This window comes from Lonchura striata, chromosome 11 (genome assembly GCF_050655825.1).
Source record: "Lonchura striata isolate lonStrDom1 chromosome 11, ASM5065582v1, whole genome shotgun sequence".
Lineage (NCBI taxonomy): Eukaryota > Metazoa > Chordata > Aves > Passeriformes > Estrildidae > Lonchura > Lonchura striata.
The window spans coordinates 18,422,252-18,434,977 of record NC_140713.1 but is presented as its reverse complement, the minus strand read 5'-3'; the positions used below and the strand labels follow the sequence as shown (position 1 = coordinate 18,434,977).

General features: G+C 55.8%; 2 protein-coding genes across 3 annotated transcripts in view; both read left to right on the top strand.

Moving 5' to 3' along the window:
* Nucleotides 1-506: 506 nt before the first annotated feature.
* LOC110476296 (uncharacterized) lies at nucleotides 507-5,624 on the top strand. Its single transcript, XM_021541147.3, has 6 exons — nucleotides 507-667; nucleotides 2,764-2,815; nucleotides 3,573-3,763; nucleotides 4,083-4,241; nucleotides 4,515-4,625; nucleotides 5,326-5,624. The coding sequence occupies exons 1-6, from the start codon at nucleotides 527-529 to the stop codon at nucleotides 5,437-5,439; spliced, it is 768 nt and encodes a 255-aa protein (XP_021396822.2). The 5' UTR covers nucleotides 507-526; the 3' UTR covers nucleotides 5,440-5,624.
* Nucleotides 5,625-8,758: 3,134 nt separating this feature from the next.
* Nucleotides 8,759-12,726, top strand: part of RIPOR1 (RHO family interacting cell polarization regulator 1) — a 31,217-nt gene continuing 27,249 nt past the window's right edge. The window contains exons 1-2 of one of the 2 annotated variants that reach the window (XM_085589762.1): nucleotides 8,759-8,948; nucleotides 9,691-10,117. The gene's annotated coding sequence lies outside the window, so the exon portion shown is untranslated. Of the gene's footprint in view, nucleotides 8,949-9,690; nucleotides 10,118-12,726 lie in introns of those variants that run through there. The other variant, XM_085589761.1, reaches the window with a different exon arrangement.

Below are 12,726 nucleotides of genomic sequence, written 5' to 3'. Positions count from 1 at the left end.
GAGTGTCTTCGTGGATCTATTTGTTTATCAGATTAATTGCATCTGATGGCCTGGGAAAGAGGCAAATCACGTGCATTTCTGGGCAGGCAATAAAAACAGCTTGTAAAGGGGCTGGTGCTTTCTCACGCTAAACGGGCTTCGTTTGGGTTGGGCTTTTTTTTTTTTTTTTTTTTTTTTTTTTTTTTTTTTAACTCTTATCTACGGTGAAGATTAGTGTGCTAAGGGTGCTGCAGACACCGCCCCAGACCTGCTGCAAGCTTTCTCCCTCACCCACCGCCCTGGGCAAGAGTCCCCTCAGCCCCCGCCGCTCGCTCCGACACCCCTCGATCCCCTCTGGGGGACGCCAGGGCTGGGACGCAGCTGTGGTGTTTGCACGGACCATTAGGTGGGCAGGCGCACGGACACACACGGACAGACACAGACAGACACACGGACACACGGACACACGGACACAAGCGCGATCCGCCCCGCAGGCACTCCCCGCGGCTCGGGCCGGGGGCGGCGCCAGGGCCGGGCCGCGGCGGCCATGGCGGCGGCGCGCACGGTGCTGCTGACCGGCTCCAACCGCGGCATCGGCCTGGAGCTGGTGAAGCAGCTGCTGGGCTCGCCGCGACCCCCGGCCTGGATCTTCGCCACCTGCCGGGACCCCGAGGGGCCGCGGGCACAGGTCAGTGCGGCCGGGGGGCGGCGGGCACACGCTCGGCCCCGCCACGGGCCCGAGCGGTCGGTGCCGGCGCGGTGCCCGCACCGCGCCCTGCCCCGTGTGGAAGTCGCCTGCAGTGTCACCCCGGGGCAGTTCGGGGCCGTGCTGGATGTGCCCGAACCCGCTCTGCCGCGGCACGGGCCGAGCCGGGCCGGCCTCAGCGCCTGAGGCGGTGCGAGCGGCCGCGGTGCTGCCCGGGCTGGTTCCGCTGCGTCACTCCGCTCTCTGCAAAATCTGGAGGTTCAGAACATGCGGTTTCCAAAAGTGATGGCCATTGGAGCTGTGGGATCGCCCTGTCCCTGCTTTCCACTTTGCCTAAATGGGAGAGACTCACACATATTGCTTGTGCAGGCAATCGCAGAGCTTCCTGTTCTTCCAGCTGTCTTTACATCCAGCTTGTGTTCCTCTGCTTGCTGTGTCCCACTGAAATACTAATAGGGAGAAACTTGCTCTCTGATAGATCCCGTCTCTGATAGAACCCACCCTACTGCCAGCCCAGGGGTGCCCAGCTCCTGCTGTGGCTGGTGCCCGAGCTGTCTGGGTCAAAGATAGGTCTTTTATTTTTGCCCCATTCTTCCACCCCACAACTTGCCGGACTCTTGCAGGGCAGCGATGAGATGAGGGACTTTTTTCAGGGCAGGACTGGAGCCAATGTTCCTACAAGGTGGTCCTCATGCAACTCTCCCAGCCAAGGGGTACTTCCCTTAGCCTTGTCCAGCTGTGTAGGGTGAGGGCAGTGTCGGCAGGGTGCTGCTGAACTCCGTGACCACAGGACACAAAGAGCAGAACCACATCACTTCTCCTGCCCTTTTGTGCCTGGACCAGCTGTTGGACTGAGGGAAGCTCCTGCTGGGATGGTATGAGGCTGTTGAGGCAGGCAATTGGGAAAAACAGGAGAGGAGAAATAGCTGTTGGTGACCACAAACAAATTAATGGGTTTTACATGATTTCCTGTGCCCAGGGCTGATGTGGGAAGATGAAGGAGCCCAGAGATAACTGACAGTGAACCACGGCCAGTGCCAGCAGATCTCCTGCTCCATGTTCTTCTCAAAAGAAACCATCAATTTGTATTTCTCCTGTTTGGAAGAGGTTTTTAATTCTAGAAGCACTCCTTCTGGGCACATTAAATAAGGTGATTCCGTTTCTGGTATCTGAAATCTGCCATGGTTTCAGACACAGAGCACTCAGAGCACAGAGCTGCTAGGAACTGTGAAGAAGAAAGTTTCCTTGCTGAAAAGAGCTGAATCCTCCACTGTGTGAGTTGGCACAGGCAGGCAGGGCAATCAATGGCTAAAACACAAGAATTTATTTCTGTTATCTTGATAACCAGGGGATCCCTGAAGCAACACCAGACAAAGGTACAGGGAGGTAAAGAGATAAAGGAGACACATGTACTATTAAGATCCATGCTAGTGGATCACTGGCTGCTGTTTACATTGTTTATCAAGTGTTATTCCCAGCTGTAAGGTCATTTGAATGATTTACAGTCCTTCTCCCGGGAGTTCAGCTTTTAACCCACTCCGCCCAATATCCACACGAGGTGAAAACAACCAATAAAAATGTGCAAAGTGGTTAAATTCACTAATCATTAATAAAGCCCAGAGCGAGTGGCTCTGGGACTGGCCTATCCAGATGTGGTTTCCTCACAGGTCAAATCTGATATTGGCACTCACGGGTGTTCCTCTTCCACCTCATTTCTGGCAGCCTCTGGGAGACACTTCTGGCTGTATCCCCGGCCAGTTCACATAATTTCCCTGGTAAACTGGTCCTTCAGTTTGCTCCCATCATTTGCTGTGGCTCTGGCTGGGCTGTGGATGACCCTTTGGGAAAGTGACCACAGCATCTTGCAGTCATGGCCATGTCATGCACTGAGCATGTGCACATTGCCTTGTGGAGCCTGGGAGAAGCCCGAGAGCCAAAGCTGGTCCCCAGCCCAGCTGTTCACAAGCAGTGAGTAACATCTGGAAGATGCTTCCCTCAGGGTGGGCCACTGCTGGCACCCCAGCGTGATGCTTGGCATTGCCTTTGCCTCATGCTGATTTCCATATCTCTTTTTGTAGGAGCTGAGAGATCTGGCATCCAAACACCCAAACCTGGTTCTTGTAAAGCTGGGTACGTGTGCTCTGCCTCTGAGCTGGTAAATTTGTGACTGCCAGTCATGTGTGCCCCATTTCTCCTTCCCTCCCTCCCTCCCTCCCTCCCTTCAGGCTATACATGGGGATCCACTTCTTCAGAGCTTCTTCAAGGCCTTCTGCTAATACCCCAGCTTCTCCAGACCTCAAGTACCCTATTCCTTGGAAACTCCTTGCTCCATGGCCACAGGACCAGAATGTTCTTGAGACCCATCCTGGGCAGGCCTCTGGCTCCCCCAGCTGAGTGACCATATCCTTGCTGTGCCTTGATCCCAAGTCCTAGGCAAGACCAGGAGGGCCCTGGGAGGAAGGCAGCTCCTGTAGAAATGCTGTAAGATTAGCTCAGAGCTTGAGCAGTTGAAGGACCTTGCAGAGCCATCCCACAGCAGGTCCCAGCACATTTCCCCTGGGGACTTGTCCCCTCGGAGGCTGCCCTGGGTTCTCCAGAAATTGTTCAGATGTAGACTTTGGAGGCCGTGGCTGCTGAGGCACGCAGCACGGGAGTCAGAGCAGCGGTTTGTCCCCACGGTGGGCTTTTCCTGGCGAGAGCTGTCGGCTGCCGGCGGAGGAGGCGCGTTGGGATGATGGGGATGGGTTGGAGCTGGTTTCGCAGCACCATCTGGTGCCCGTGGATGGAAGGACTGCGCGGGTCAGAACGCGCAGATTTCCTCAGCCTCCTTCCCTCCCTCTTCTCCCCAGCACCCCCGTGGCTCTCAGACCGTTCTCTCCTTCTGCAGATGTGGAAAACCCCTCGGCTATCACCGATGCGGCGAAGGTGGTGGAAGGGAAGCTGAACGGAATGGGGCTGAACCTGCTGATAAACAACGCCGGCATCTACACCCCCACGGCCTCGCTGGAGACGGTCGACACTGAGGACATGGTCAGGACGTACAAGACCAATGCAGTGGGGCCAATGCTGATGGCCCAGGTACGGGTGAAGCTCTGGGAATGAAATTTGGCCCAATTTGAGGGTGACCCAGGCTGTCCATGGTCATGATAGAAATCTTGGAGGGCTTTACCAAATTTCTTGGGGCTGTGCAAGGTAGTGCTAAGGCTGCTCTTCAAGCCTAAGCCTTCTGCAGCCTCTCTGAATTGTGCAAGTCTAATTGGGAGTGGGCAGGGCCACTGCAGCAACATCTGTGCTCTCCTGACATCCTGCTGTTCTTCCTCACCCTCCCTGGGTTGCAGTTTCCATAAGTGAGACTGACTTGAGGGTATAGATGTCCCACTAGGTTGTTTCTCCCCAGGCTTTCCTGCCTCTGCTGAAGAAGGCTGCACAGGACAGCAAAGAAAAGGGCCTGAGTTGCAGCAAGGCAGCCATCATCAACATGTCCACCATCTTAGGGTCCATCAAGAAAACGGCTGATTCCTTCTTCCGCCCTGTCATCTCCTACCGCTGCAGCAAGGTATGGAGAGTGGTGACCTGCCCCAGCTCCTGAGCTCCATGGGCTCAGAACTGCCTTTGCCAGGCTGGGTCTCAGGGAAACACCTGGGATCAACAGATGGAGGGAGTTCCCAAGCTCCCAGGGCATCTCCATGCCCACCCAGGGGAAACACACACACTCTCTCTTGAAGACCTGGCATTGCTTTTTCTCCCTCAGCAAGAGGCAGCAATGGGTAGGGAACCTGGTTCATGGAGCTTTTTGCTGCCCATGGATGATGCTTCCTTCCTCATCCAGGCTGCCCTCAACATGCTGACCATGTGCCAGGCTCTGACCTACAAGGAAGCTGGGATCCTGTGCGTGGCACTGCACCCTGGCTGGGTGAAAACAGACATGGGCAGCCAGGAGGTGAGTTCTGGCCAAGCAGGTCAACAGGGAGTCCATGGGTGCCACCCAAGGCTACAAACCCGCACAGGAGGTGGCCCAGGTGGACAAGATGGCTCTTGGGAGGGAGGATCCACGTCGTGGAAATGAGCTACCTCTCAGGCTCCAAGTTGCCTGTGTATGTGCTGGTGTTGGGCCCCTGCAGAACATGTGGATACTGGGATATCTGGGAAATAGCATTAGCACATATCAGGCTGCTTGTTCAGGGCAAAAAAAAGGGACTTTGGGCAGCCTGGAAGATATGCAGAGAACCTGAATCCAACAGAACAGGGAGAAGAGGAGCAACACCATCCCATCCTGTGCCCCATTCCTGAAGAACTGCAGATCCATGAGGTTTCCATTCATCCTGTAGGATCCATGTTTTGCAGTGGGGGTGGTCCCTGCAGCACTGGAGTTTTGAGAAGGCTGCACAAAGCATCTCATTTGCAGCAGGGATCTCTTCCTGTTTGGGTTAAACCTGTGGCTGGCTTCCCAGCCCAAGCCACCTCCATCTAAACCAGCAGTACAGATACCCAACCATACTCCCACATTGTGGATTTTTCCCAGCTCCTGTGGCTCTCTGCTTGCTTTGGGTGGAAGGAGCCTTGCTGTCACTGCACACTAGCCAAATGGGTGCTGCTGGATAGCGTGGAGTGATGGTGGTGTCTCATTTCTCCCTTTGCAGGCTGACCTGACAGTGGAAACAAGTGTACGGGGGTTGTTGTCTGTGCTGCCAATCCTTTCTGAGAAACACAGTGGGACTCTGCTCAACTGGGAAGGGAAAGCTATCCCCTGGTGACTGCTCTGTCCCTGTGAGGGACTCCACGGTGCCACAGGACTTCCTGGTTGCACAGGTCCACCAGGGTGCTCAGCCCTCTGTGGTCTGCAAGGGACCTACTTGGGAGTCCAGTGGGTAGGCAGGGTGTGATCCCTGCAGTCACCTTCCTAATAAATAAAGTCAGTTAGTACTTGTGCCTTCTCCCAGCTGCAGAGTCTCCACTCAGACTGACTTGCCCCTGCAAAAAATAGCCTGGCATTGATGGCTGAACTTGATGATCTTGGAGATGTTTTTCAAACCTAAATGATCCTGTGATCCGAGCAGTCTGCCTGCCTTGTCTTCAGCTGCTCTGAGCTGAAGGGGATGTGTAACTCACCCAAAGCTCCTGCTGTCCTGCCTGGTCTGCCAGGTCTCTGCCATGCTTCCACCAAAGCATGGTGTATTTGCCGTAGATTTCTTGGGATGACTTTGTGCTGACATGGTGTCTTTGGGAGCAGCCTCATGGTTGGAATGGGAAGACTGGGTACTGCAGTCCAGTTCTGCAATCCCAGGCAGACAGCTCTTGCCACAGTGGTGCCCCAGCCGGTACCCCTGGGTGGGGGAAATCTGGTCCCATTGGGAATCACAGCATGGGAACAGCACTTCTATGGCATGGAGAAGCTGAGAACCTTAATAAGGTGGACTGGGCAGCCCTCAACTGCATGAATTTGACCAAGAAGTGGTAACAGCTCCAAAGAAATGATGTGGTATTTTGGGGTGGTATTGGGGTTACTCAGGAGGGTTTTACCCCTTCTGGAAAGAGCTTCTCTTAAAGCGACATGGCCAAAAGGAGCCAGGACTCCTGCAAAACCAAGCCTGGTCTCTGGTGGACAGAGCAACCTGGACTGCAGGACAGGCAACCCCCTGCTCCTTCCCTTAGAGGCTACCACCTTCTCTTTCTCTGGAGCACCAGTTGAAGCATCCAGGTCCCTCTAGGTCTGGACTTTTCTGGGGTTGTACCTCTTCCTGGAGTGGGAGCTTGCCTGCACCAGGAGCTTTCCTGGGAATCTTGAGGCCATGGCTGTGCCAGAGGAGCTGTGTCCCCATGCCCAGGCTGACATGCTTTTTTCCAAGCCTGTGCTGTGCTTTCAAGGCCCTCAGAAGCCAGCACTGCCAGCAGAGCACCCACTGCTGCATGGGTGTACCCTGCCAGGGAGACACTGACCTCAGCCTCAGGAGCTCCAAATCATCTGGGCTCTTCCACATGATCCAGCCACCTGATTGCCCATGTAAATGCTTGCTCTTTTCTTTCCCAGCTCATATCTCTGGCTAGAGAGGTCAGTGCCCACTTGGGCTACTCCCTATCAGTGCTGCAATGGCAGCAGGAGGAGGGGAATCCCTGGGAAGGAATTGCTGAGGGACAGGAGTGTGGGTGAGGAGCCTGATCCTGCCAGTGCATTGCCATGCTCAGCCCAGTGCTGGCTCAGAGACACGGCCAAGCCTCTCTCGAGTGCCCTCCCTGCCCCTTGGCAGAGGTTCTCCTTCCCCAGTTAATCCACAGAAGCCAGCTGGAGCCTGGCCAGTCACCACAGGCTGGCTCCATGCCCATCTCTCTCCATGTTTCTCCCTTCTGTCCCACGCCACGTGCTACATCCTGGGAGATGAGCAGTGCCAGGAATCCCACCATGGATTGCTGACAATTTACAGTTATCGTCCCTGTTGTGGTCATTGCCAACCCCATGAGATGTGTGTCACTGCTCCCTTGGGAACACAGCAGGAGACAGGACTGCTGGCAGCTGGGACAAGCTCCATCAGCCTGGGGCATCACCTGGGATGGGGTCAGGTCACCCGGGGCATGGGCAGCCCTGTGTTCTGAAGGGGATAGGAGGAGGAGTGGAAAGCTCTGCCAGTCCAGTCTGGCAGTGCTGGACACAGCTCCTGGGGAGAAGAACTAACCCCAGGGACACTGCTGGGCATTGAAGCACCTGGACCATCAGCCTGTAGGAATCCCAGTGCAGTGGTCTTCCTTTGGATGCTGGGAGAGCAGACCAATTGCTGTGCAGAGCCAAGTGGAAACAGGTCAGCTGATCCCATTTTTCAAGCCAACACAAGACTGAGGCAGGATGACCCAGCTTGGAGCTCTCTGCAACTGGGATTCACCCCTGGTGAGTGCTTTGCCTTTACAAGTGCAGCCAGGTGTTCTCCATTCTTCCACCCTCTGAGACAAGGCTCATCCCAGGGAGCACATGCTGGAGGTAAGCCACCGGGGACTGCCCTCCATGGTAACTTGGAGGCCAGGCACCCCTGAGAACCTTAAGGTGCTGCAGGGCACGTGTTCTTCAGGAAGTCTCAGTAAAAGGCCAGATGGGCAGGTCTCCCTGCTCAAATGCTTGCCAAGTGGTGTCGGCTTTTCCTTTGCACAAGTTCCGGGTGTTTGTGCTCATGGAGCTGATTATCTCCCTGTTTCCTCTCCTGCCTGATGTTTCCTGCCTCCCTCCCTCCCTTTTGCTGGTTTTGCCCTTTGTGTCAAGCTTATTTCCTGGCTCTGGGAAGTATCAGACCTCAGTGTCCCCCTGCCCACTGGGATGGGAGCACATAGCCCTGTGTCCTTTCACTGGGTGCACTCTCCTTGGGGGAGACCCTTGAAATCCCCCTGACCAGCAAGCTGCTCCCTGGGAGCACAGGCAGGTTTGGACAGAGTAAGTGTGATTTAGGATCCATCTGCTTTTACCAGCTAATCCGTCTCTGTTCTGAAGCTGGGGCACAGGTGCCAGCATTGGTTCCAGCACTGGGGAAAGCTGGACAACTCCTTGAGGACACTACTCATCCTGAGGCTGCACAGGGTCATGGAAACATGTCTGGGGACTTCCAGAGACCACGGGTGAGGAAGCTGTCACCCATGAGAGCTCAGGCAGCTCAGACAGCCTCTCCCACCCTCTCTGGAGCCATAGTAACATCTAGGGGCAAACATCTCTCTGCTTCAGGGAGCCCTGCAGCTCTCCAGGCTCCAGGGATTAACCTCAGTGGTGGGAAAGGCCCACATTTCCCAGGGTCTTCCAACCCCAGACCAGTATCCACTGGCAAAGACTTGTTGCACCAGGAGCTGGAGTCAAGCAGGTCTGTGGGTTGGGGTGGGAGCCGTGAGGACATCGGGAGTCCGGACCTGACTTGCCAGGATCAGGGTAAGACCCATTTTGAGAGACACCCTCCCAGACCTGAGTGGGGCAAATAGCAGCAGGCAGAGCGTCCATGAAAGGCAAAGGCTGCTACAGGAGGAAAAGGTCAAAAAACGGAAACGAAACGGAAAAGGGCTGCTCCTGTGAGAGCGATGCAGCTGCGGAGGTGGAGCAGCGGGCAGGTCACAATCAGCCGCGTACGAGGAAGTGCTGGGACACCAGCCAGCGTGGCCGGGCTGCAGCAGCTCCAGGTGCAGCAGATCTTTGTTGAGAAGGACTAGGAGCAGAGGCAACCAGGACTGCAGGGACCTCAGCCAGGATCTGGAGATCCCATTTGCAGGAGTCGTCTTCCAGCCAAAACTTCCTTCTGCCAAGGTGTGGGCACAGTCTGGGATGGGGGGATGGGGCAGCAGGATGGTCGCTGTGGGGACCATGTGCTGGGTGGCACCGTGGTCCTGGGGTTCTGAGGTCTGGGTGACCAGAGCCCCCAGCAGTGGGGAACACCAATGCTGGGAAGGCTGGACTGTCTGGGAGTGCAGGGCTTGGGGGGTGTTGGGGTCCAGGGCTGCCATCACAGCACAGGGACCCAACTTGTGTCCATGAGAAACGAGGCTCTGGAGGAGGAACAGCCTGGTCCCTGCAGCACCATGGCTGCTGAGGAAGCCAAGTGGGACCAGCAGATAATGTGCTGAGGCTTCCTCCTGCACAGCTGCAGCTGCAGGGCTGGGGTTGCTCCATTGCTATCAGCCCCTGCAGAACCCATGCATCCCTTCTCCCTCCCTTATTATTGTTTGCTGGGAGGAAGCAGCTCACCCAAGTCCCAGCTCTAGCTTTTAACCCACTGATGCCTGCCCTGATACTCCCCACTCCCATCAGCCAGAGCTGGGTAGGCTCCACATCTGCCCTGGGAGGATGGTTTGGTACTGGGAGCTTGCTTCAGGCTTTACATCCCTGGCAACCAGAAGCACCCCTTGTCTCATCTCCCCCAAGCCATGTTGTCTCCCACAGGTTTCTCACAACCCCTTTTGCAGAGGGCAGACACTGGCATTGCCACCTCTAAGCCCTGAAAGATTAAGATGCCTATGATTCCCTCCTTCCTCTCTCTTCCGCTTTTTAGCTGGTTGGATCCTGTCTTGTGCTTCCTCTGGAAGCCCCCATGTCTTCTGGGGAGCACCATGGAGACAGCAGCTTTACCAGCTTCACACAGACTTAACCCAAACCCCTAATAAGGGCTTTGGAGGAAATCCATCTTGGGGAAGAAAACTGCAGCACTTCACCAGCTTCGTTTGACAGGCTGGGATTTAATCAAACCCTGGGATGTCCAGAAGTTCTCCTTGGGGAAGTGGAAATCAGACAGAACATCTCAGCAGCCTTCTCCAGATTGTCATCTTCTCACACAACTGAGCTCTGCCAAATTGCCCCCCACTTCTCAGCCGGCAAGGAGGGGATCAGTGTCCCATCAGCACAGGCTGGGCTGTGCCCTCTTTGGTGATGACCACCGAGGGACTCCTTTCCTGAGCATCAGTGTCCCTGCAGGAGCAGAGGTAGGTCAGCCACTGCTGAGCCTGATGGGGTGAGCAGAGATGCTCCCTGTCCCCTGTGAACATACCACAGATGTTGATGAGCCCATCACATGCCCTAGTGCCCCCTGTGTACCCCAGTAATAAACCAGAGGTCTGCCTGCTCTGTGCCCTGGGGCCCTGACACTGCCACACCCATGGATCTTCAAAACAAAAAACCCGTTTGGGGGCACAGGAGGGTGCACCCATGGGTCACGGAGAGGTGCTCACCCTTCCTCCCACAGCTGGGCTCTGCCCATGCATTTGCCCCCAGGGATGCCCACAAAAGGGATGATCCTTGGCCAGAGCACCCAGTCCTGCTCTGCAGGGTCCTGCCAGGGGTTTGGAGCAGGTCAGCCTCTCCCTGCCCATCCCACAGCACCAGCTGGGCCTGAATTTCCAGCTTTTGTAGAACAAGTTCCCGGGTGGCTGCACTTGGAGCTGGCACTGAGCTGAGATGCCAGTGTGCCTGTCCACTGCTGTGAGCTTGCAGGGGGGCTGTGGGAATGGTGATGGGGTCCAGCCAGGCATGCCATTGCCTGGGACAGGCTTCCAGCTGCTGTCTGCAGGACAGGAGTTGCTAGTGGGGTCATCTCCTCAGGCCCCAGAATGTCAACACACAAATGTATCTGTTCCAACTTTCGACCCAGACCTGCTGCCCTGGAGCATCTTCCCCCGCGTGCTGTCTCAAGGGAGTGGAGTTATAACCCTGTGATAGCAAGAACAAGGATCCGAGCTCATTCTAATGAGTTCTCTCCCCCATGTCCCTCTCCTTGGAGCCAGGGAAGTGACGCTGGGGAGGAACTTGGCTCCTCTTGTTTGTTATTACAGGATAAAATTACCCTTTAAAGCAGAGCCAGTGCTGTCAGGGCTGCATACCATCCGGGAACATCGCTCCTTCCAGCGGCTCCACACACTTCTGGTTATTGTGCTTGCATGGAGCCAGCCCAGCCCTGGTCACAGCAAGGGGGACGCAGGTGGGGGGATCCAAAAAGGAGCTTCCAGGCTGTTTTCCCACCCTGGGAAGTTTGGGAGCATAGGGAAAAGGCCTCTATCTGGAGAGAAGAGCTTTTCTGACTCTGGGATGTGTGGAAAAGAAGAGCAGAAAGCAAGGGCTGGGAGCAGTGAAAGGGAAGGGGGAGCTGGATGTTGTTGGGTTGTTTTGGGGTTTCTCCTATCTCCTGGGATGCTCACTCTGGCTCAGCTGGGGACCCTCTGGATAGGGCAGCCTGCTGGTTGCCACTGTGTGCATGTTGGGCAGTGGCGTGCAGCTGGCACCCATCTCATCACCCCACAAGTCCAGTGGCAGCTCGGCATCTTCAGGCAATGTACAGATGGGAAGAGGGCTGGCTTCTCCTTTGAGCTCCAGCCTTTTTCCCTGGGGGTCCCAAATCCAGGGGACTCCTCTCCTGTGAGCTGGATCCCCAGGAGACACCCCAGCACCCCAAGGCTTTGCAAGACATGGGGTTTTCTTAGCAGCAGCCTGGCCATCCTGCCCACACCTCTGGAGGTGTCTGGGGGCTTGCTGAGGGTTTGACTGCCCCATGCTGAGCCATGACGTGCCTGTGGGGTGGAGGGGAAGGAAGCTGAGCCAGGGAGAGCTTCCTGGCAGGGAGCTGCAGTCTCCAGTGCCTTCCGTGCTGCTGCAGATGGCTCTGAGTGGGATGGAGAGCAGGCAGGGGGCTGTGCGAGCCCTTTGCAGCCTCTCCCAGCCTGGCATCCACTGGCTCGGAGCCGTTCAGGAGGCAAACGCCAGCTGGGGCCCTGACACCGCCACCTCAGCGGGGTGTTGAGGGAAGCTTGACTCATCCCCAGCAGGAGAATCTGAGCCTTGCACATGTAAACAGAGCTGGCCCTCGCACATGTGACAGATACAGGAGAGACCTGCTGGAGCCACAGCCTGGGGCTGGTGGCATTCACACATGTGCTGGAGGCATGAACAAGAGCTGGAATGGGCCCTGCTCAGGAGCATCACTTGGGTGGGTCGGATGTGGCAGGATCCCTGCTATCAACATGTCCCCCCCTCTGCTATCCCTACCCCACTGGCAACTTTTAGCAGGTGGTTTTAGTCCTGGTCTTTTTGTCTGACTGCCACTGCTTTCCTCCAGGGACACCCTTCCCAGCACAAATCCATTGGGCCAACAGCTTAGGAGAGGTAGAATAGCTGCAGGATGACCAGGGTAATGATGGCCTCACCACCTCTGGAAGTATTAAAAAAAATGTGCAGATGGGACATCTGGGAGATGTGGTTTAATGGTGGGCTTGATGGTGCAGGGTTAATGGACTCGGTGATCTTAAAGGTTTTTTCCTTTGTGGGGTTAATTTTTCTATGAGAGCAAAACTCCTGAGATGCCACCCCCACAGTACCAGCTTCAGAAGCAGAGTGCAGCTTGTGGTGTCAGGTGGTCTCCCTGCATGTTGTGCTGGGATGGAGAGAGCATGGAAATGCCAGTCTGGGAGCACAGAGGCTCCCCAAGTGCCTGCTCCATCTCAGGAGCAGGGATCACTCAGAAACCTCCCAGTTATTCAATACTCTCTCCAACACGTGATTTCCCTTGGGTTTAGATGTGCCATGCTGTGGGCTCCAGCCTGGG